This window comes from Globicephala melas, chromosome 16, assembly GCF_963455315.2.
Source record: "Globicephala melas chromosome 16, mGloMel1.2, whole genome shotgun sequence".
Classification (NCBI taxonomy): Eukaryota; Metazoa; Chordata; class Mammalia; order Artiodactyla; family Delphinidae; genus Globicephala; species Globicephala melas.
The window spans coordinates 16,767,719-16,791,423 of NC_083329.1; the positions used below are offsets into that span (position 1 = coordinate 16,767,719).

Genomic DNA, 23,705 nt, shown 5'->3' on the forward strand with positions numbered 1-23,705 from the left:
AGGTTTGGGGGGACATTATTAGTGACATCTAAGAAGACTATTTCCTAAGTCCTAATCAGCACTAGAATAAAAGGTGAAATCTTTTGTTGCATATAGACAGCTAAATAAAATATTAATGCGGTTGAAATATACACACATTTTTTGACAATGCTGCATAGGCCTCATTAGGCCTCATTCTGTTGATGGGAGTGCAGTCATATTTTTATTTCTCTTTTGCTGCTGTGCCCCCCATCACTTTGACAGGAATGGGAGAGAGTGAGGCAGAAAGATGGGGGACATCCAAATAGTTCCTATCTGGTTCTCAACATAGGCCACGGACGTTTTAAATAAGTTTGTATCAAAGATGACTCAAAGCAGTATTTTACACACACACCCACAAACAAAGCTTTGAATTCTGATCTGTACATCCTTTCCCACTCTAAAATTCTAGGGTTCCTAAATTACTTTTACTTAAAACACTGCCTATGCATTGAAACGCCTTATAAATGATGATCAGAATTGTTAACAAAGAAAAGAGAAGTTTGTGTTTTTTCCTCTAATACTGTTTATTCTTAGGAAAGTTTTTACAGACACAGTTTAGGCCGTGAATTGGCATTTCTCAACCATGCAAACTAGCCAGGACGTACAGAGCTAATTTTAAAATGCTCCGGGTCCATCTGCAAACTGACAACAGGATCCGACAAACAGCTCTCGCATTTTCTGATACGCTTAGAGTCACCATGATTTGTTCTGGGTTAGAAGAACCATCCTCTTAAAGGAACGAATACTACTGTAGAGAAAAGTGGGGTGAGGGACTACAAGGGGAGATTCCCCCAAAGAAAACAGAACGGAGGCCCCCAGGTTCCGCCCTGGCGAGATCACGCGAGATCACTCAAGTTCAGGTGAAGGGGGGGATCCCAGATGAAGCAACTGTTGCTTTCAGAATAAATCCAAACCACAACAACCCCATGTACCTCCCAGGGAATGAGCACCTGTTCTTTAGGAAGCTAATTCTGCTGGGCACTGAGGTGCTAATGAGACTTTGCTGTGACAGTTATTTCACAAGGATCCTGTACTTATCTACAAGGTTCTTTTCATATATGGACTGGAAATGAAAGTAGCTTCCATTTTACCAAAAGAATGCAGCAAATGTTCATTTGAAAAATTTTGAAGTCCTAACTGACTCTGCATCGATCAACAGAGAAAATATCAATGAATCATGCAGATTTTTGAAGGGGGCCCAGAAGCAGACTGGACATTTGACTCAGAATTTCTACCCTGATGTGGCCCCTCTCCCATGGCTGCCTTTCCCAGTTTAAGTCAGTATCAAAGTTTGGTAACAACGGCATGATTTTTTCATAAGAACCATGCGAGTTCTTTTATGGTGTCAAGAAAAAGAAAAGAAAAACCCTGAGAAAGAGCGAGAAAATAAGAGAAAGAAAAAAAAAGAACTTCCAATCCCACGCCCCCAAAAAATGAAAAGTAAAGCCTTGGGAGGCACTTGGGTTCCCAAGTTACACCCTGTTCCTTCCCAGAGCTTGAAGGCCTCTGAGAAAACATAAGTGAAGAACATGTGTTCCTCGAAGCCCTTGGGTGAAGCGGTGGGCGGAGCAGCAGCTTTTGCTGTGAATTTTAAAGGCTTGACATTCCTCAGATACATATGTTCCCTTCCTGCTGAATGAGAATATGTGTACGGTGGGGGGGGGGGATAAAAACACCGTGTGTGTGTGTGTACACCAAACACCACAGGGAGACACCACAGTTTGAGTACATTCTGGGGTGGGGAAAGATTTCCGGTGTAGCCATGAAGACCAAACACTTCGAAGTTCACATACCTACATACATAGTCCTATACCTGAGAAATGTTTAGCAGAGGAAGAGATGTATGTGTGGTGTGTGTGTGTGTGTGGGGGGGGCTATACGCATACCTTCGCGTAAGAAATTCCTTTCTGCAGACAACTATCTCATGCAATGCAATAAACACCCTAAAAATTCCAAGCCGCTCATTATATCCCCCCATCTGCTTTCATGGCTCCGAGCCAGGATATAATGATGAACCTTAACTTCTTAAGGACAACTAACTTTTGTTTCTGGCTGTCTCAGGGGCTTCTGCCTTCCTCGCTCTCACTTTCCTTCACTGCTGACACGTTTCTGTTAACTGGATACCATCTGCAGGCCTTGATTTCAGGCGCGGGCGGTGGGCTGCATCTTCCTGTGCAACAAGCCTGCTTTGAGCTGCATTAGGTTCGCCATTATTCTCTCATTTCCCCCCTTGCACTTGTACCATTTCATCTCTTCCTGCCTTATTTTTTGTGAGCCACGGTGCACCCACATTATGGTTTATACATGATCTCTCTCTCTTTGAAGCCGGCGGATTTCAGAGCCGCTCTCGTCAGGAGAAGAGCCTTGCGCCAATTTAGCAGGCTGAGGGCCCGGAGCTCCAACATCTCAATCTAAAGGGGGTCACAGGGTGGCACAAGTGAGTGTCAGCAAGAGCTGTTTAATTGCCAATCTAGGCTTCTCCATGGTGTTTAAAGTATAATGACCCATCACTTAATTCTGAGAAGCCCTGGCCCCGCTGCTGAAGAGAATGAATATCAAAGGGTGTTGTGGAACAGGGCAAGCTGCCTACATTCCCTATAACTGCCATAAGTATAATAGACCCATACTTCTGTCGCCCCATTACCACAATAATGTATTTAATTTGCTGTATACTCTTTTTAACTAGCTACCTTTCATAAGGCCTACCTGGGGAATCGGCCGCCTCCCCCCTGCACCTCAAGCCCCCTAAACTTCCCTCCCACCGTTCCCTTTCTTCCCTCCACCCCATGCTCACCTCGAAATCATTGGCTAACCTCCTAATGATAATTCAATCGATGAGCTTAACCTCAATCCCTATCCTACGATTACTGCACCGCTTTTAACCTCTGGAACGCACCAAAGGAACAAACACGAAAAACAATGCGTTCCATGCATGCTGCTTCGGAGGAGGGTGAGCTGTGGATTACAAGGTGCTCAGAAGCAGCTCTCCTCCTGGGAGGCTCCCTATTCGTTCCCAGGCTTTGCGAGGTTGTGATGACATTATTTAATGAGGATAACCTTCCTCTTCTCACTGGAGAAGAGGACCCACAAGCATTTTCCCGCCTAACCGATACTGGTGTGGATTTAGAAATTGAGATGATCTATCACATATGGGACATGGATCTTATTAGCTCCATGATACCCATGGCATAATTACAAACGTTAGAGATGCTACAGTTGGTGTTTCTTAACGACTGTGGTTCTTACTCTTTCCTCCACCAAAATCACTGTTTTGTGAGTAGGAAAAGAGGCATGTTGGCCTGCCTTTCCAACCCTGCCTCTGGTCTTGGGTCCTCATGCTGGCTACAGAGATTGGGGGAAGAGCTTGGGGGATGGCATCTCTGCCATGTTCATGCTGATTTAATTAGGTACCATCCTCAAAACGGATTAGTTGTTGCAGCCCATCGGGAAAGTCTAAACCTCCGCCGATTTAATTAACTTGACTGAAAATCAGATGAGCAGAAAATAAAACTATCATTAGGAGCAATTAGCGACTACTTAAACATACTGCTGCCAACCAGTTTGTAAATAAACTAGCAGTTGCTGAAAAATTAGTCAGAATTAATTAGAAGGGGGAAAAGGAGAACATGGGGATTAGAAAGATCTAGGTACACGTATGCAGGTGTATGTGTGTATGTATTATATATACATTTATATGCTGAAAGATATGTGAATGTACACATGCATATGACTTTTTAACTTTCAAAAACATATTAGAGCTACACAGGCCAACGTGGTCCCCACCAGCCGCATGTGGCTTACTAAGCACCTGAACTGTGTCCAGGCCAAACAAATATGGTGGACGCGTGAAATACACATCAGATTTCAAAAAACTAAGTACAAAAAAGGTAAAACCTCATTAATAGTTGCTTTACAGTGATAGCACGTCAGAATGAATAATATTTTGACTCTATTAGGTTGAATAAAATATATCATGAAAAATAATTGTCTGGGGTTTTTTTTTTCCCTCCTTTTAAAAAATGTGGCTACTAGAAAACTTAAAATTCCCTATGTATAAGGCTCACCTCCTATTTCTACTGGACACTGCTACTTCAGAGAGAGGTCTGTTTGGGTTGGCGGGGGAGTAGGGTGTCCTTTCTTATTGATGCTTAACAGTCTGGAGCTTTGAAAAAACTGATAACCGTTCCTCCAATTCTTCTTTGTATAATAATAAACTTACCTGAACCCTTTCCTTTCTTACCTGGTTTAGGGCAACAGAGAAGTAACACTTTAAAAAGCTCTACACGTCCTAATTACTTCTTCCTGCCTTCTTAAGTTTTCCTTTTTTTTTTTTTTTTTTGAAATATATTGACTCAGAAATTCAACCTCGAAATTCTGCCATCATCTACCTGGGAAGTTCAGGGCAATTTTTCAGTATTTTCTAGGAGGAAAGCCTAACGCACTGCGGGTCTTATACCCTTAGAACTATACGTAGCAGCAGTCCCTGGATGGTCTGGGAGCGTCTAGAGAACTTTCTGAGAAGTGACCCATGGCCTTGGTTGAACGCCCTCTTTCTTGGAACTCACCTGGACATGGAAGCGTTGACGGTCAGAGCTGTGGGGTAGGGGTGACGGAATCCTCCTGTCGTGATGGGGTACACTGGCTGACCTTGCCTACAAAGAGGGGGTACACAGTGAGAGCATGCAAACAGGGGCGGAGGTGGGGAAAAGGAAAAGAAGAAAAAAGGAAAAGTTCTCTCTGCACAGTAAGCTTTATTCTCATTTTCTCAGAACAAAAATCTTGGGGATTGTACAGGAAGGATCAAAGGGAAGAAACACAGAACAATTTGAATACCATAAATCTGATAGGAATGGCTAATTAAATTTTATAACCTTTGCTTATGTCAATAGAGACCCTCTCCCCAAGCTGAAACTAGGTGTTTTGTTGTAATAATTAAAGGCGAAGTCTCGCTTGCTTTAATGGAGCCATCACACTAATTGAGGGCTACACATCCAAAGGAAAACAATAATGAATGTAAATTTATACCAAAATAAAGTACAGTGAATCAAAGGACTTCAGTTGCGCTTTGGGCCTCTTTCAGTATTTAGATCTCGGTGAGAAAACATTAAATTAACAGAGCTTAATTTGTAGCCTTTTGTCAAATTAACAAGTGTTGACAAGAGTTACCGGGGGGAGAGTCCCCAAGAAGAATTGTGGGTAACCAATAGACAATCACACCTCATTACAATAATTAAAAAATACAGCAACATGCAAAGTAGCATCCTCATGAAAGACACACAACTTTTTCTGACAGAGGGTTGTCTGAGTTGGCTATTCCTTTTTATCTATCCTTCAAATCTCTCTCCATCAGCTGAACGGGGCAAGTGATGACTGAGGACTCTGGGAGGCATGGTCCCACCCACTGAAGAAGAAATAGGACACACATTCCCATCCACGTCCACCCTCCCTAACAAGACCGAGGAGCAAAAAATCAACAGAAACTCGGCCCAGGGCTGGTATTTAGTGCAGCTACTGCATAATACAAGATGGGTTTTTCTGTTGTTTGTTTGTTTTTAAAGTGTAGAATACGCTCAGCTAGAGAAATCAGGGTAGAACTGGGGGACAGGAGGTGAACCCCTCCAAAACTGTATCTTCTTTAAGGCTATAAAAGTATGTCTTCCCCAAGACCCAAACTTGAGAGTTTTACCAGGAATTACTCCTGTTAAGATTCAACAAATTGTCCTGTGTTTTTTAAAGAGTAGAGATCACCGATAAACGTGGAGAAGTATATATACAAAAGCGCACCACCATAAAACACGTATTACACACATGCATACAAACACACACACACAGAATTCTTACGACATTAAAGGCCTTTCTACCGTGATTTTTAAAACACACACTTTTTAAAGTTAACTAAGCAAGGTTAGCGGGTGGTACTATAAAAGCAAGCCCGGGCGACAGGAAGACAAATTGTAAAAGGCAGTTTGATGATCTGGGCGCTGCCAGGACCTAGGGTTGACAGGAAGGCCCCACATGCTGGAGTGAGGATTCCAGCTGCCCCGCCCGCTCCCCTCAAAATTAGATGAAGCACTCCACATGCAAAGACTCTCAGAGAGATGCTGGTTGAATAACATGGAGCTTCTCAATAGACACAAATTTCCACTGTGGTTGTCAATCTTGGGAGTGATGGTTGGGATGGGGGGTGGAGTTATAACCCCCCACTCCCACCCCCAGATTTCAAAACTAGGCTGTGTCTGTACCCACTCCGCTGCTGCCTCAATCCAATGACAGGACTCCAGTTTGGGCTGCCACCAGCAGAAGAGCCATGATCAGCTTCACAGGGGAGAAGCCCTCGGAGTCTTCTGCAATTCCCAAAGTACCTTAAGGGTACCTTTGTTCACAGAGAAGAACCTAGGGCCTTTGGGGACCATGGGTTCAGAGCGCCAAGTATCAACAGCCTTTTTCTCACATCATCCACCTGAATGGCTACTGACTTGCCTGCCTTTCCACAGGGCACTTCAGCAAGCAACTTCCCCATGACCTCCCACCCACTGCCCTCCCTCCCCAACTCTGTCTTCTGCGAACACAAACATACATGCACAGAATAAATAATAAGCATGTGCCCATGTGAGAAACAAAAAAGGAAATTAAAAAATGGAACTCCTTACTGTGGTACTAACCATCCTAGCGGATGGGGGATTTGTCCTACAGCGCCGGGCGATAGCGGGTAATACGGAGATATATCTGGAGGGTGCGGAGGCCGTGGGATTCCTGAGAGAAGCAGCAGAATTTTAGGTACAAGAGAGGGAGAGAAGGAAAGAGAAACTGTCAGGTGATGGGAACAGGTAAAGGATAAAGGGAGACATTGCCTCTGTAATCCTAGCATGAGGTTCTTTTCACAATTCTGATCCTAAGAACTTGTGGGTAAGTTTCATCTCATTATCCCTCTGCCGCAGCTTGAAAAGTTTATCTCACTCTAGATGGATCATACACTGGCTAAACGCAGACAAACTCAGAAAATGCCAGCTTGGGTATTTCTGCCTTATGTGATTGGTATGATTATTTGAATTGAAAAAAAAAAGAGGGCTTCCCTGGTGGCGCAGTGGTTGAGAGTCCGCCTGCCGATGCAGGGGACGTGGGTTCGTGCCCTGGTCCAGGAAGATCCCACATGCCGCGGAGCGGCTGGGCCCGTGAGCCATGGCTGCTGAGCCTGCGCATCCGGAGCCTGTGCTCCGCAACGGGAGAGGCCACAACAGTGAGGGGCCCGCGTACCGAAAAAAAAAAAAAAAAAAAAAAAAAAATCTAAAAGCGTTGGCACATAGTAGGGGATCAAGTAATATTAAATCCCTTTGTCCTCACAACTTGTCCCTTCCCTCCTTCCTTTTAATTCTAATGACTTACCTACATGAGTTACTCCTCTGGTTTCTAATATACTTTTTGAGTTATGGCTTTTGAAAAGTTACCCGTGCCTTCTTTCAAAAAAGTTAATTCTGTTTAAATGTGTCCAACTCCACTTTGAAGATGAGCTGTAGGAGACACTCACACAATGCCTTGGCATCTTATCCAAGGCAGAATCTGAACTGAACAGACCAGGAGATGTTGGAGGCCTGGTCCACTCAGTTCTAGAGCCTGGTTTTCTAGAGGACCAAGTTGCCTGCGTGAGTTAACCCATCCGCTGACTGGGTACTGCTGGACCACGGGGGCTGAGGAGAGAGTTCTGAAGGCCTGTGCCACCGCACACTTATTAATTCCACAGGAACACATCCTGCAATCAATCCTTAGAAATCAAGAGGGCTGGGAGCAATCTGGACCCAGAGGAGCAGATCCACGCAGCTCACGTGGGAAGCAAAACGAACAATTCCTCAGAATTAAAACAGTATCGAAGGGCATGAGCTGCGTGTTCGCGGATGAAAACTATTTCATTTTTTTAAAAATTCTTTCAGGAAGCTTTTAATCTGTAAATTAAGCCTCCCTGGGTGACATTTTCATGCAGACATTGCTTTCTCTCTATTACAAAAACCAAACAGATTAGCTGGGCTTGGACCCTACACCAAGCCATTCGCACACTTGAAAGAACATTCGCAGAGGAAAAGTAAACAGTCCGCAGACGTTAATCATATGCTTTACGATAACCATTTAAAAGCTATTCCCTGTACTACCATTATTTAAATGAGACGTTGAAGCTGCCATTCACTCGTGGAGCCTGGGGCCGGCTGGCAGCCTCCTCCAGCCAGCCAAGCACCAGGCTGGGTCCCCCACGAGCACAAAGGGGGCTCAGAGCTGGTGAGAGCCAGCTCATGTGTGGCTTCATTCAGGGGCAGCCAAGGCGGCCTGAACAGGCAGTCTACCTCAGCTCAACACCAAACAATTCCCTCCGACAAAGTGACATGGGAATAGCCATTCTGAATCCATCCTTCTAATTAGCTAGCTGGGAAGAGAAACCAACCCCAGCCAGTGCATCGCCCAGCCAGAAAGATACACCCTTGGCCTTAGCTGTTCTCCCAAGACCACCCCGCCTTGTTGTATATCTTGTTGCAGGGGAGCTATAAGTAACCTCGCCTTCTCCCTCTCTCCTCTTTAGGGAAACAGCACGTGGGATGGAAAGGAGGGACAAGTATAAAAGCTGGAGTGATGTGGCATCTTCTGCCTGAGACCCTATTGGTTGTTCCGTGATGCAATGAGGAAACCATGTTGGACTTGGGTCTTCCCATCTGCAAAACGGGCTTGATGATAAATAGCTAGGATATTTCGGGGGAGGAAGAACTCAAAGAAATCAGCAAACAGAATGCAGAACCCAGTGATGTGGTCCCTCGAGGCTGTACCAAGTCATCGTCAAGTGACTATAGTTCCTTAGCCACCAAGGAAATGGGGCTTCAGGGAAACACGCTGTTGGGGCTCTTACACTCCCAAGGAGCTGAGGAGTCGTCCATGACATGCTTCCAAAACTATTACTGCCTCCGAGTCTGTTTGAGGCTCTTGGAGTTATAAAAGCCACTCCTAAGAATCACCGAGTGACTCACAGCCAGGCCCCCCACACGGCCCCTGCGGGCGTACCCGGAGCTCTAAAGAGATCCTTAGCGCTGCAGATGGACTCCTCCAAAGGGGAGGAGAGATCCACTCCCTCACCAGGCTCTGGCCTCCCTGAAGGGCTTCCTTGTCAATATCCGGGAGAGGAACAGAGCCTCTCCACCACCACTGCAGCCAGTCCCCAAGTCAACATCCCTCCCCAGCGGGTCCTCTGGTGGCCCTGAGACCAGCACACTCTCTTTGCACCCAAGCACTCGGCCTACCTGTTTTGGGGTCTACGTCAGCTGGTAAGTGTGGAGGCGGGTTTCCCGGCGTGAAGTGTTCATTGCTGTATGTGATAAGAGGCGTGAGAGGGTGGACATGGTGAGGGTGCTGCACAACCGGTACTTTGTTCGACTGTGGGGAGGGAAAGAACAGAGAAGGACACCGTCACGCCAGTTCCGACAGCCCAGGACTCCCAACCCTCAGGATGCCCTGACCACTCCCCACACCCTCCCACACCTGGACTTTGTAAGATGCAGTCAACTCCGCCCACCGCCCTGGTCCACGTACTAAAATACCAGACAGCTGTGATTCCGCTCTCTGGGTAGGTGCGCCTCAGTCTTTACCTCCCCCATGGGCCTGGCTTCCTACTGTGTTCCTGCAGGTGGCGGGGAATCTCCTACCCCAGGGCCCACGGGGAGGGACCTTCAGGAGGCAGGCAGGCTTCACAGGGGACCGACTAGGGAAACCCTTGGTTACAAGAAACCTGGCAGGGCCCTAATCTATCCACCACCCCAGGCTCTGAACCCCTCCTGGCCCCTTAGAACCAGTGGGCAAACTACAATTCTTTACAGACAGCCAGGACAGGATGGAAAGCCTCACTCGTGGTCTGGTTGGGAGTGTGAACTTTACCAGAAAGCTCTACACTGACAGGCGAGCACCTGCATATTTTATGCCCATACAGCAGCCCGGGTTCATCAGGAATCTCATTAGGAAGTCGCGGGGAGTGCTAACAGATTAACTGGATGATGACGAATTGGGCTAATAAAAGGTATGTACGCATTTTAGAAATGGGCAGCTCTAGAAAAAAAGGACAAGGCGTTTTAACGTCTGGGAAGAGTTGCTAGGTGGAGAGAAGGAGAAAAAAATAAAAAGAAAACCATTTTAAAGATTTTCCTAGTTGCAATGACCAGACCTTCCCAAATTATCTTATGCTCCTTCCCCCACCCCAGTCTCCACCACCCCCTCCCCGGCCCACTATGAGACGCTGTAACTCAGCCCAGCAAGATCACAAAGAAAAACTTAAGCTGAAACAAGCGAACTACTGGGCCATTTACCGAGAGTAATCCAATTGCAAAAAACCCTATTCCCAATAGAGGATTTTCACTAAAATCCTACAACAGGGACATTTAACCAGATTAGGTACCAGCAAAGATAAAGAGGCTAGTATTAGATGATGAATGGATTAGAGTCAAGTTTCATTTTAGAACGTGTCTTCATTTCCTTTTATTACTTTTAGGAAGGCACAACTTGCATTAACATCAAGGAAAAGGAATTGCATTAAAAGAAAAGAAGGAAGGTTCAAGTGCTGCCCACTAGCGCCTCTTGAGTTCAGGGACCACCAAGCAGTTAGTTCTCTATGTTTTCCTTCTTGTCCTTTTTTTTTTTAAATGGGTGAAGAAAGAAGGGGTGTGATATAGTAAGAGTATTTCTTACCACAGTTAATTGTGGGGAGGACATTTTAAAAGGCGCTTCTAACTTTTTCATGGGTATGTTTGGAAAGAAAAATATGGCTTTCCTAAATGCTCCTGGAAAAAAACACAGAAAAAGAAGCCAACACGCCCAACAGCCGGGTTTAATGATTTCTATAAACAACTGGACACTTTCAGAGAAAGACGGTAGCTAGTGGCTCATGGGAGACTTGTATCGTGAGCTATCATTTTGCAATCACAACATCGAAATTAAATGCACCCAGTAACACTTCCTTCGTCAGCAGCTATGAAGGTCTGGACATGGCCCAAGTCAGCTGAGTGAAGGGCAGCCACTCCAAGGCCAGTGCCAGCATCTCCTGGTCATGCACTGAGGAGTCTTTTAGGAACCATTTCTGTTTCGGACAACTTGAAAAATAACCAACAAATAAGCTCTCACTGTGTGCTAGGGTGGAGAGGGAAAAGAGCAAGAGACGAAACCTACCAGATGGAGTGGAGACCATTAGGAGGAAAGGAAAATGATAGTTGCTGCCTTCTAGAAGTTTTCTATCTGGTTGGAAAGACACACACCCGCTGAAATGAAAGAAAGCAGACCAGGGCTTCCCTGGTGGTGCAGTGGTTAAGAATCTGCCTGCCAATGCAGGGGACATGGGTTCGAGCCCTGGTCTGGGAAGATCCCACATGCCATGGAACAACTAAGCCTGTGCGCCACAACTACTGAGCCTGCACTCTAGAGCCCACGAGCCACAACTACTGAAGCCCGCCAGCCTAGAACCTGTGCTCCGCAATAAGAGAAGCCACCGCAGTGAGAAGCCCGTGCACTGTAACGAAGACCCAATGCAGCCAAAAATAAAATAAATAAGTTAAAAAAAAAAGAATCCACCTGCCAATGCAGGGGACATGGGTTCGAGCCCTGGTCCAGGAAGATCCCACATGCCGCGGAGCAACTAAGCCTGTGTGCCACAACTACTGAGCCTGCGTTCTAGAGCCCGCGAGTTGCGACTACTGAAGCCCGCGCGCCTAGAGCCCGTGCTCTGCAACAAGAAGCCACCGCAGTGAGAAGCCATGAACCGCAACAAAGAGTGGTCCCCGCTCGCCGCAACTAGAGAAAGCCCGTGTGCAATAACAAAGACCCAACGCAGCCAGAAATAAATAAATACATTTATTTTAAAAAAAGAAAAGAAAGCAGAACAGTCCCAGACAGTTTAAAATAAGTGTGGAGAAACTGTGGGACCCGTGGGAAGAACCACAGATAGCCCAAGGGAGGGAAGATCGTCACTTAGGAGTCTGAAGGACTTCCAGGGAACGAGGCCCCCACAAGCAGTGGAAGAAAGCAAGTGTATAAACCTGTGATGGGAAAAGGGCAGTGAGACTTGCATTCCCCAGCTCTGCTCGAGTCAAGCATCTCTCAGGATGCTTACCACAAACTTGGATCCCTGATACTAAGAAATCTCGCAGGAGGGACCTGATTCGGTAGGTCTGGGCTCAGGACCCAGGCATCTTGGGTCTGCCCATGGAGTACCACAGGTGTCTCTTCTGTTTAGCCATGACCCCTAGACCAGAGAACCACGAGATCACAGACAAGCACAAACGTTAAGGGACTTGAGTCCTAATCATGAAGTGTGTCCTAGTTCTGACAGAATCCATGGAAAGGGCTTAGTACAAAGCCTGCCACGTGGTAAGCGCAGGAATGGTGGCTTATTATTATTGTGATTTTTGTTGTTCGGGAGAAGCTGCCCGATGGCACGGTTCTGTCTGCGGTTCAGAAGTGCATATCCCATGGCTGTCTTCCAAGCAGGAAATGCTGGGGAGACCCTCTTTCTCTACCTGTCCACTGAAGGACGAAGATAGCATTTGGGCAACAGTGAAGTTCACATGTATGTGAGAAAAATGCTCCCTCTTCCTGTTAGATACACGTATAAAGGGGATTCTAACAAAAGTCGGACACCTGTTCTGGCTGCCATCACTCTCGTATCATTTTGCACATCTCAGCCTACTAGCCAATTAGTCTCTTCCGGTTCAGTCAGAACTCTGTAGCATGGGGAGGGGTGGTCAGAGGAGGGCGAAGGGATCTGAAGTTTTAACTGCTGCCTGGCTTTGGGATGGGGGGATGCAGGTCCCACTGGGACATGGAACTCTTCTGATGTGACTGCATGACAGGCAAGTCCCTAGAAACAATACAATCACACGGCTCTCCGGGCTGGCTGGTTCCTAAGCAAGTGCAGTCATACGTGTAGAAACCAGGGTCTAATTGCCACTCCCACTGAACCTGCCTGTACCTGGACTGCTTGTACGATGGGAGGACGTCCTTCTAGAAAATGCCCATGTCTCTCCAGCCTCAGATCCCCACAGTCCTTTCTGTCTGCACCATATTATGTCCACCGCTGGGGTCGCAATAACCTTTCTCGGTGCTACCATAGCTAAGTCCCTGAAGGACAAAGACGATGTGTTGCAGACCTTTGTGTCCCCTGTAATGCCCAGCCTGTGGGAGTAGGGAGCACACTCTCATAAACTGCATAAGAACCACCAAACTGCAACAGTAAGCATCAGAAGAAGAGAAGGACAGACAGAGCCAGCCTCACAGATTCATTTCAGCAAATGTCGCTGCTCTTAAATGGCATCTACTCAGAATCACAGAGTAGAGCTGGGGAGGTAGAGAGCACTTCAGAAACCATTCAGTCCAATACCTTATTACAACAGCGTCTTTAAAAAATGGTTTTAGAGCCCACTGGCTTGCACACGGTGACCAAGAGTGAAGTCTGAGAATTCCAGGAAGACTAGGGTTTAAATCCTACTTCAATCCAGCTGTGTAACCTCTCACAGGCCTTCGTTTCTGTGTAAACTCCGGATGAGAACTGTGTCTACCGAACAGGGTTGTTGTGAAAATTAAAAGAGATCATGCCTGTAAAGTGCGTATTAGCACAGTGCCTGGCACGTCCACACATGCCGTGCAAAGAAGCTTTGAAAACTACAGTCCAATGAATACTAACAACAAGGGACCAGTGAAGTTGACGTCTGCTACCCCTCCGGTCCCTTGTCATTAAAGTCACAGGGGGCAACGCAGTCGCAGACCACACTCCTTACTGCAAAGGCAAAGATGTGCACGGCGGGGCAAGAGTACACGGGTGTCCTGCAGCCACCCTCCCTCAGGTGCACGCCCTGCTTAAAAATGCCATGTTTGGTCCATAAATATATTTTATTATGTCTTTTGAGAAAAGCCATCACTTTATTATGCTAATAAATAACACTGCCACAGAAGAGTTGAAGGTTAAATGAGAATAGCCGATGACAACCAAGGTCCTTCCAGAATCAGGGGGAGGGCCTCGAAGTAGGAGCTGATATAAACGAAACACGGAACCACCACCCAAATAGGAAATGTCCCTTAGACTTTCCCCTTCGCTACGAACAGCTCCCACTTCTTTAAAGAGGTCTTTAAGGATTGTGTTCAAAACTGTACAAACCTAAGAAAATTCGGATGTGAAAAGTACCTTTTGTGAGGGACATGGAAAACCTTCCAGAAATGCATCCAGGAATCTAAATTAAAGCTACAATGTCTGCTGGGAGTGTCGGTGGGGTAAACAGGCTGAAATATGTACCTCCTCCCTCTTTTATCTTTCTACGGAGTCCAGTGTTCACGGCAAACAACTGTAACATAAAACTAGGTGCCTCTTAGGCAAGCGCTTTATCTAAATATTAAATATGTCTTCAAAACTACCCAGGGGTGCGAAATCATTACCTCCAGGGACAGCTAACTAAAGTTCAAGGTTGTGAGAGTGGCAATCACGGGAGGCTGCATGGAGAGCTTAAGCTGCTGCCAGTTAAGCCTGAAAGAATATGACGAGCACTGGGAATCTCTGAGCCACAAAAAACAGCAAACGTTCCTAAAATATTCCACACAAGGTCAGGGAGTTAGGCCATAGTCGCCCATACACACCAGCACTACCGGCGCCTGAAACGCACCCAGAGCGCCACTCAGGACCCCTTGCCTAGACAGTCCTCTGACTGAGACCTCTCTGGCTCACACCAGCGCAGCTCACAGCTGCCAATCTAATGGAGCCTGTGTTGAGTGGGACAGACTTTATTCAGTCCTCACAAAGAAACCTATGAAGTAGTTGCATTTGTTATTAGCTCACCCAGCAGGTGAGGAAACCTGTCCCAGGTCACAGGCTTTGCGAGCTCACCTGTCCGACTCTACCTCCTGCTGCTGTGTCTGCGGAGACGAGCCCTGGGACGGGGTTCACTGCCGGGTGGGGTAGTGAGCTGCACCCAGGAAGCCCAGCCTGGGCCAGCCTTCCCAGCTGGACATAGATGCTTCAGGCCTCATAAGGGGATCTGTCCCCCATACTCCCCACCTGCCAGTCTCTGGAACCTAGACCAGTTCAGCACACAGTGCTCCTGCCATCCCCCAATTAGGAGTAGCTCAGGGCTCCCCGCCTCAGCCAGGCACACCCCTGCTATGGAGCACAAGGCATCTTTAGCAGGGATTTTTACACCGTGTGGCGGATTATGAGGGAGGGCTGTAGAACAGTTAGTGGCATGTTTCTGCTTCTCAAATACAGACACAAGCGATATCAGGGCCCAGCAGGATTCTGGTGACAGATGTGGTCAGTTCTGGCAGCAAAGAAAAAGTCCGCTAAAAGCCCGAACTTATTAAATGAAGGAAACACCATCTATTTAAAAGGAACCAAAATCCTCATCTGACTTTAAATTATTGAGGCTTTATGTTTTCTACCTGGAGGAATGGCTGTTACTCATTTCTCCCCGGTTCTGCTCATCAAGCCCTATGGGTTTTGAGCACTGAATAGTGAAATCAGAAAGAAAAGGTCCTTTAACAGCCCTCAAAGCACACAAAGGCTTTCCACCCAAAGTATTCATCCTACTGCAGTGGGAGGAGCGGGGAGGGGGCACCCCCTGTGGCTGACCTTTGACCCCTCAAGAACCCTTAAGTCCGGTGTTCTGGCCGTGCCACCCTCATCGCCGAGCGCCCACACACCCGTCCGCCAAATGTTGCTCTCGATCGGGAACCCGGCAAGTGAAAGAGTGATTCAGGCCCTTCTACATCCCCCTGCCGGCCCTCTTCTCACCCCAACCCCTCCACCTTCTCTAACTGTGGGGAACCCAAAGGGAATGAAAGCTCGCCGTTCACCCCGCAACCTATTAATCAACAGACGTTGAAAACAAATAGAGCCATTGCTAGCCCTGGCCTCTCGGGTGGCCGGCCCTCCTCTTCAATACTCCCCTATGGCTCTCCCTTTCTGAAGAAGGAAAATGGGGCCAGAAAGCGCCTTTACGGGGCCAGCACAATAAAACAAAAGCAGCACAGAGGAGCATTTGTCAGCCTTCTCCCCTCCCCAGGGTGGATATGAAGGGTCTCCAGAGTCTCAGATGACCGGCCCTCCTGGGGTCTGAAATCAGCATCAGGAAGGGACACTGTTCACTCGAGGTTTACACTGAAAAATGGGTTTATGGCTCATCTCTGCACTTTTTTCCAGATGCCACTTACTATGGCTGCACCAAGGTCAATGGCGACTAGCGAAACGTTAATAGACGCTGCTAGTCACTGGAGTCATGGAGCGCAGATGAGAAGGAGGGGCTGGGATGAGGAGAGGCTGTTTCTTCCTCATCAACGACCCCTTGTTGACTCAACTAGTCCTATTTTTTTGGGCTATGAACCAGAGAGGAAGGGTCAGCGATGGTAACCTTCCTGCCTCAACAACCCACTGACTGCATCAACAAAGGAGCAGCCACTTCCGTTACTGGGATGATGACGTCAGGGAGGAGCCTGTATCCAGGCCGGTGCGCACAGCCTCACTTATCTGCTGAGCATCTCGCTACTGTGTCCTGTAAACCTCCTGCATGCACGGAGGGGAAGGGTGGCGGGCGGACATCCACCACGGCCTGAAGGGCTGCTCTCCACCCTTTACTCTGCCCCTCTCCCCTCACAGCTGTCCGAAGCCCAGCCAGCGAGGACCCACCTAGTGCCGGGGCCGTTCATGGTTGGGCACTGCTCCACTCTAAGGCCCTGCCCCCAGCTAAGGCGGCACTGTTTCCCTGGGCAAGACTTCTACTGATGGCTACAGCACTGCCTGTTGGAAATAATAAATAACACCGAGAAAGTTTTGCTTGAAGAAATGAGGTGGTTAAGAGAAAGGAGGTCTACCTATGAGATGCAAAAAAGAAACACCCATTCTGCAACTATAGCCTGTATCACCCTGCATCACCCAGCCTGCATCACCTGGCCTGAATCCTGTGCGCGTAAGGCTGCAAAGTTATAGCTTCTGCAACCACCAGAGCCTGCCACTCAGGGTGCTGCTTAGTTGTTTTGTGAATTATCGATGGCTGACTTCTCCCTCCCCGCCGCAACCCTTCTTTCTCTGGAATCAAATCCATTTAGACAGCAAGAAGAGGGAGAGAGAAGATTCTCCCATCCGTCTATGAAATTCTGCCGACTCACAGTTCCTCCTGTACTCACACAGGCATTAAAATTCCTCGTGCAGGGAAATGACTGAACAGGGCAGGCAGGGAGAGAATAAACGTGCAGCCAATTTTCATCCACATTCTCATACACACATGCATATACATAGAACTAACACAAACCATCCTAAGCTCTTGGCCTTTTTCGGGGCGTTTTTGGGTTTTTTTTTCTTTGTCTATTTGTTTGTTTTGCCCCTTCTATACTGTAACAACCCGGCGGGTAACACACCAAACAGATTGCCAAGCATAAAGGGTCTAAGGGGCCAAATGCAGCATTTCTTAACGACCTTTTCTCAATCTCCCAAAAGGAGGAGGGGAGGGTGGGGGTGGGGGGCTGGAGGTGTTAGGGTGGGGAGTGGACGCACGAAGGGGAACATTGAAACCTTGAAAATAAAGATGTGCTCCGGCCGCCTGGCTTTGTGAACATCGCAACCAAGGCCCAACCCAGCAGAGCTGTGCTTTCACAGGTTCTTGAACAATTACTTCCAGTTAAGTTCATTAAATATAATTCATTTCCACTCATTCTCATTTATTTTCCAATAAAAAGAAGGCATCCCATCGTGCTTCCCCCAACTAACCTTTAAAGCACTTGCGAGCTTAAGTCTTGGCCCGCCCAGTCCAGGCTCGCCCCTGACCAGTGAGTTCCCAGGGTTTTCTTCCTGCCTGCCACAGGATCCCAGGGTGGGGGGGTACGGCAGCACAAGGGGGCCCTCTGACCATCTTAATCCTCCACCAGGTCTCAGAAATGAGGACCAGCCGCTCCACCCTGAAGTAATTCCCCAGGAAAGGCAACCTCCACCCTCCCGCAAGATATTTTTCTACTACTTGGGCATTAAATGATTAGCGCTAGCATAATCAATCTTGTTAAGTGTCCGAGTTTGCAGGGAATGTTTGGGACTTGGGTAAGAGAATACAGCTGTTTCTAGGAGAGCCGATTTTCAAAACAGAGCCAGGAATAAAACTAACCTATTCCAAATGAAGAAATCCAAAAGCTCAAATTTAAAACAACTTTTAAAAAAATAATGATTTCCAGACCATCTCCCCCCGCAAACACAACAACCCCAAATCTAGGGATTCCTAAATAAGATGGAAAGGAAATCACCAATTTTGATTTAGAATAAGTTTTAAGTACATAATGGTTATTACATCCTGGGGATTTCAAGAAAGAAGCAGTGAACAAAATCTGATACCACCTTTCTAATTTATTTATAATGAACAGCTGTATAAAAATGTCTTTCGTATTTCTTAAACACCCTGTGCCTAACTTTCCAATCTAGACGGTATTTGAAAACCATGCCTGTTACATGAGTCTGATAAGTTTCCTTCAGAGAGCAGGCAGATTTCTCTCTAGTAACAAACAGGTGAACCGAGAGGAGGGATGGACATTTTCACGGGACCCACGGATACAAATGGCCAAACCTCGGATTTGGCAGGAATTCAGCAAAGAGAGACTAAAGAGGAGACGAAAGCAAAGGCAAAACTGCATCCTTCTGCTCTATTTTGCCCCGTTAGTGTCCCAAACGTGGGCATTCTTTAACAGACATCTATAGCCTCCATAAACGATACATGTAAAAGGACACGGAAATTCAGTGTGGTAAGGAGGACACAGCACCGCTACCCCCTCTGAGTGCAGCTGTCCAAAGTTTAAGGTAACATGGGAATGACCCAAGCAAAGTTCACTTAAAAAAAAAAAAAAAAAGCCTTCGAATGTGTGCAGAAGTATGTAATCTGAAGGGCATGTCAGGATTTCATCACATTCCAAAATATTGCAGAAGGAAAGAATTCCATGACATAGCTCAACCAGGCCTCCACCATCCCCAAACCACAAAGGGGAGGTTTCCCTAAAAATACAAGGTTGCAGGCTCTGTTGCTTCCAGAAAACACGGAGGCAGCAGCCTGTTGTGACAATACAAAGATCATAATATCTGTATCATCAGAGTCGGGAATTTACCCTTTCAAAGGAACTCCCTTCCCATAAGCCATAAAGAATGGAGGTTTCCCCATCCCCAAAGCAGCAGGACCGCTATGAAGTAACCCAAGTAATTTGAGTAAACAAAGGTCTGGAACCTTTCAGGAATCTGGAAACGGGAGGCTGTGCTGGGTGGGAAATTTGTGGCAACACAATTTGTACACTTGCAGTGCCAGCCTGCACTCTCTTCGCCACAATTCTTGACAGTTTACACAATTGTACATTGAACTAGAAAGTTGCACAGAACCAGAAAGGAAAACCAAGACATACATCTGTCATTCCTTCACGCTCAACCAGAGAGCTATCTACCACCTTGATAGTTCAACACGACATGTAGGATTTTAATTCATGATTTTGAAAACACAAGGACTCTTACAGTGTGTAGTATATTTCATTCCTTCTTCCCCCAAATATGGGATCTAAGAGCTGACTGACCACTGCAAATGTTTCCGTTTGGGCATTTAACAACAACAAAATAATAACGAAAGCAATAATAAAGACAATTAAGGAATCGCCTCCGAATTCAAGAGAATGCTCTTAACAGCTCGTGGCAAAGGATTTGACCCGAGAGTTGAACAGAGTATCAAGTATTCTAAGCCCCAAATTGGTATTGCAAAAGGGCCTTCTTCCTAATCATTAACAGCACAATAGGCTGTCATCAGTCTCTTGCTCAGGTTTCCAAAACACATTTTATATTAAGTTTACAAAATACAAACACCGCAAGCAAGACTGGAGCCCTAAAAGGCCAGCAGCATCTAAATTTGGAGATTGAAAATAAATACAACCAAAGACATAGCAACACAAAGTTAGCATTAAATATGAAACCACAATACACGGTTTACATAAGCCCTGCTACTGGAAAAGCCTTATAGCTCAAAAATGTCTCAAGCTTCCAAAGTATGCTCCTCTATGAGGGCATGTCATTCTTCCTTCTCTTTCTTCCAGTGGAGCCCACCCTGGTGGGTGAAGTGGAAAAAAATTATTTGTTAGAAGAAATCCCAAATCCCACCGCCCTTTTCCAGATTCCAGCTCGCCTGCACTTGGGGAGCCAGGTCTGCATCGCTATAGAACCGTAAGGATTGTGATGAAAGTCAAGCTTTCTCTCCTCCCCATCTTTTTTTTTTCTTTAACCCTTTCCCCCTCCCCCAAAAACCACTATGAAGAGTACACAGTGAAAGAGCACAGCTTGAGATGACCATTTATTCTTGTCTTGTTTTTCCTTCCCACCGTCTGAATTTTTTTTAAAAAAAAGCACAAAGGTTTAATGGTCAAGACCATAAGCAAGGACACGAACACACACACATACACACACACATACACACACACACACACACACACACCCCCCTCACTACTCACCCAGCAATTCAAATTGAGGTGCCAACTGCCCAACTGGTGGAAGAGAGTGAGCCCAGAGGCCACCGTGCCTCCCTTCCCACTCAAATCTTCCATTCCCACTAAGATGGTATCCCTAGGGTACATAATAGCTTTGGTTTTCTTTCTCTCCACCTCAAAAAAAACTTTCTCTGTACCTTCAAGATGGGACTGGGCCAGCTTTTTTTCTCCTCCCTTATTGCTTTTCTCACTTTTCTTCTTCCTCCCAGCTTCCCCTCCCTTTATTCCTTTCACTTAAAGAGCTGAAAAAAAGCATCTTAAAAGATGGAGATGGCTCCCAATTTCTGCCCTGGGGTACTCAGAACGATCACAATGCCTGCAGTTATTTTGTTGATTCTTCCCTTTCCACACACATGCCTCAGAAACCAAAAACAAAATAAAACAAAAGAAACCAAATAATCTAGTTTCACTGGTTGCAGATTAAATTTTTAAAAGTTAATGAAAAGAAATTGCTCCTAGTTTCTACTCTGTACCACTAGGAAATCCGTGAAGGAAGGGGGAAGGCCCATCTTCCCCAGCCAGCTCAGGGCACTAAGCAGACTTCCCCTCCCTCACCGGTTACCTTGGGCAGCAGGGACAGAGCTACCGCTAAGAGTAGCTAAGAAATTACGGTCAGCCGTGAGGGAAAATGATCAACCGAATGCAGTAGGCAGGCACTTTATCTGCAAGATTGTCAAATCCCTCAAAACAAATTTCTTAGGGAGAGGGCTGCCATGGGAGAGGGGGAGGGAGGGGGAAAGTGTATTTTCCTGTCACAGTGACACGGGAGTGACACTTGGTAGGGCCTTGCCAGCCACGCGTACACACCCCTCTTTTCCTTCCAGAGTAAGACTGTGCCTGAAAGATTTTCAACTGACCTCTCTGGAAGCAGAAGAACGGAAGCTTCCTGTGTTCACTGGCATTCCAGTAGTCTGAAGGCTGACTCGCTTTTTTGATTGTGAGTTTTGTGAGCTTCCCCAGAATGAGACGGGGGGGGGGGGGGGGGGGGGGGACAGAGGGAGGGGGAGGGGGAGGGAGAAGGAGAGGGAGAGGGAGAGAGGAGAGAGGAGAGGAGGAGAAAGGAGAAAGGAGAAAAGAGAAAAGGCAATCCCTGAGTCCCACCAACCCGACTTACTTTTCCGGGGTCTCTCCTAGGTTCCAGGGCCGGGTACATGTGTGTGGGTTTAACTTAATTGGAGTTGAGAGACTCAGACATCATAGGCCTGAAATCGTCCTCTTTTCCATGAAGGAGGGGAGTGTGGGAGGGTGTCTGCTCCAGGAGGGGGTTAACAACACAAGAAAGTTGCAGAGGACAGAAGTCGCCCAGAAGACCTTTCAGGTCCTTTCCCACCCCAAGTGTTAATTAAATCATTTCGCCCTCTTCAAAAGCAAACACACAACTCTGATTTGCATGCAGGTAAGAAAACACCCCTACTGCCACATGGGATCCCGGCCCTGTCTTGCTTGAAGCAAGACTGGTGGCAAAGATTCGGTTTCTTCTGGTGCGAGACACCTAATGTACAGGAGATGTTTTTAATTTACCGACTCGACTGCCCAGCTGTTTATCTGCAAACCCACAGGGCTGTTTTCATGATGTTGGTCTTTAAGCAATCTGTTAATACACCAGACAAGTTAATAACCCTCGAGCCAGGGCCCCACCCACCATACCCCCTTCCACAAAAAAACACAAGGGCTGGAAGGGCTTCAAGATAACAAAAAAGTGAGGCTTCTTAATTTTCTTCCTCTTCTCTTTTAAAATACTGCTCCGTGGCCCCTCTTTCTGTACTCATCTGGCCTTCCTGTGTAAGTGTCAGGCAGCAAGCTTTAAGGAAGGCCCTTAATACCAAAACAAAACCCTGCCATTTCCCTTTACATGGAGGTAACAAAAGCAATGAGGCTCCAGTTTGACAAGTAAAAAGCCCCAACACAGCCCCCTAATTGCCTTCCCTCCCTCTATTCACGTGGACCACCACACTGGGGCAGCTGCCTTTGTCACACATGCAATTTCTTAAGTAAACTGCCAGTTCCTTCCCCGCTGACGGACAGCTCCCAATCATTCAGCAACAATAACTCATAAAGTGCAGCCAACAGGATGGGCAACTTTGACTAGAAATTTATATTCTGGCTTTCTCAAAAGACAAGGAAAATGGAAACAGCAAGACGAGCCAACACATTCCAGACAGACCTCCTCCTCCGCAGCCACCTCCTCCTTAAAAAGGACAGGGAAATCTTGTGAATTTCTTCAAACTAAGTCCTCCTAAGAAACTATTCCCAGATATCTGCTGCCCCACTGCTCTGTTCCGGGGCGGTCCCCAAGGTGCCCCGTTGTCAGCAGTACACCCACGTTTAGAACATTTCCATTAAAAACACCCCACAAGGTGATCGAAAGCTGCAGAGTTCTGTGGGATTATTTTTAAAAAAGACGTCCTCAAACCAAAACCAAAACAAAAAAAGCCAAAAAAAAAAAAAAAAAACCCAGGAGACCTTCCTTTCAACATGAAATTCACCATCATGCAGAGGAGAAATACAGTAAGACAACGGGAGGGTCTGCCCATTTACACCCCACCGCCCTCATCCACATCTTCAACGAAGTTCTGTTTTTGTTGTTTTAAATAAAGAAGTTTGAGATGGAGGTGAGAGGAAATGGGTCTTGGAAGAAAATATATAAAAAGTACAAAAATGCGGATCCTTCAGGAAAATATTTGGGGAGAGCCAGAGAGGAGGGGAGCCAGGAGGGTGGCGCGTTTAAGAGGATTTAACTTGCTGGGGCGAAAAGAAACAACGGCCCCCCTCCCAAATATTCCCGTCCGAGTTAAACAATAATCATAAAGCATGTTTTTATAGTCGCGGGCTAGAAGTTCAGAATGAAAAAGTCATGTCATTTTCTTCTTTTCGTTGTGTGTGTTTTTTTAAGAGGAGTTAAAAAAAAATTACTAAAAAGACCAACTCCATCGGGCACCTTACCAGTCAAGGGACATCAATCTTAAAGTTACTGCAAAGTGACAGCGAACCCTGCGGAGGCTGAGAGCAGGAGCCTGCAACGGCCTTGGACAAGCCGGGACGCGGCAGGGCAGGCGCGGGGACGCAGCGGGCCGGCCTCCGCGCCCCGCGCGCCCGCCCGCCTGTCCGCCTGCGCGCGCGCGGGGCCGCTTACCATCTAGAGCGGGTTG

The 23,705-nt window shown here is 46.8% G+C and overlaps 1 protein-coding gene across 21 annotated transcripts in view; it reads right to left on the minus strand.

The window, feature by feature from the left end:
• Positions 1-23,705, minus strand: part of TCF7L2 (transcription factor 7 like 2) — a 196,463-nt gene that overhangs the window by 15,365 nt on the left and 157,393 nt on the right. For 14 of the 21 annotated variants that reach the window (XM_030842494.2, XM_030842495.2, XM_030842491.2 and 11 more), the window contains 3 exons: positions 9,294-9,426; positions 6,672-6,774; positions 4,587-4,673 (listed from right to left, as the gene is read on the minus strand). In XM_030842494.2, the coding sequence (XP_030698354.1) occupies positions 4,587-4,673; positions 6,672-6,774; positions 9,294-9,426 (323 nt within the window). The remainder of the gene's footprint in view (positions 1-4,586; positions 4,674-6,671; positions 6,775-9,293; positions 9,427-23,705) is intronic. The other 7 variants (XM_030842492.2, XM_030842484.2, XM_060286124.1 and 4 more) reach the window with 1 other exon arrangement.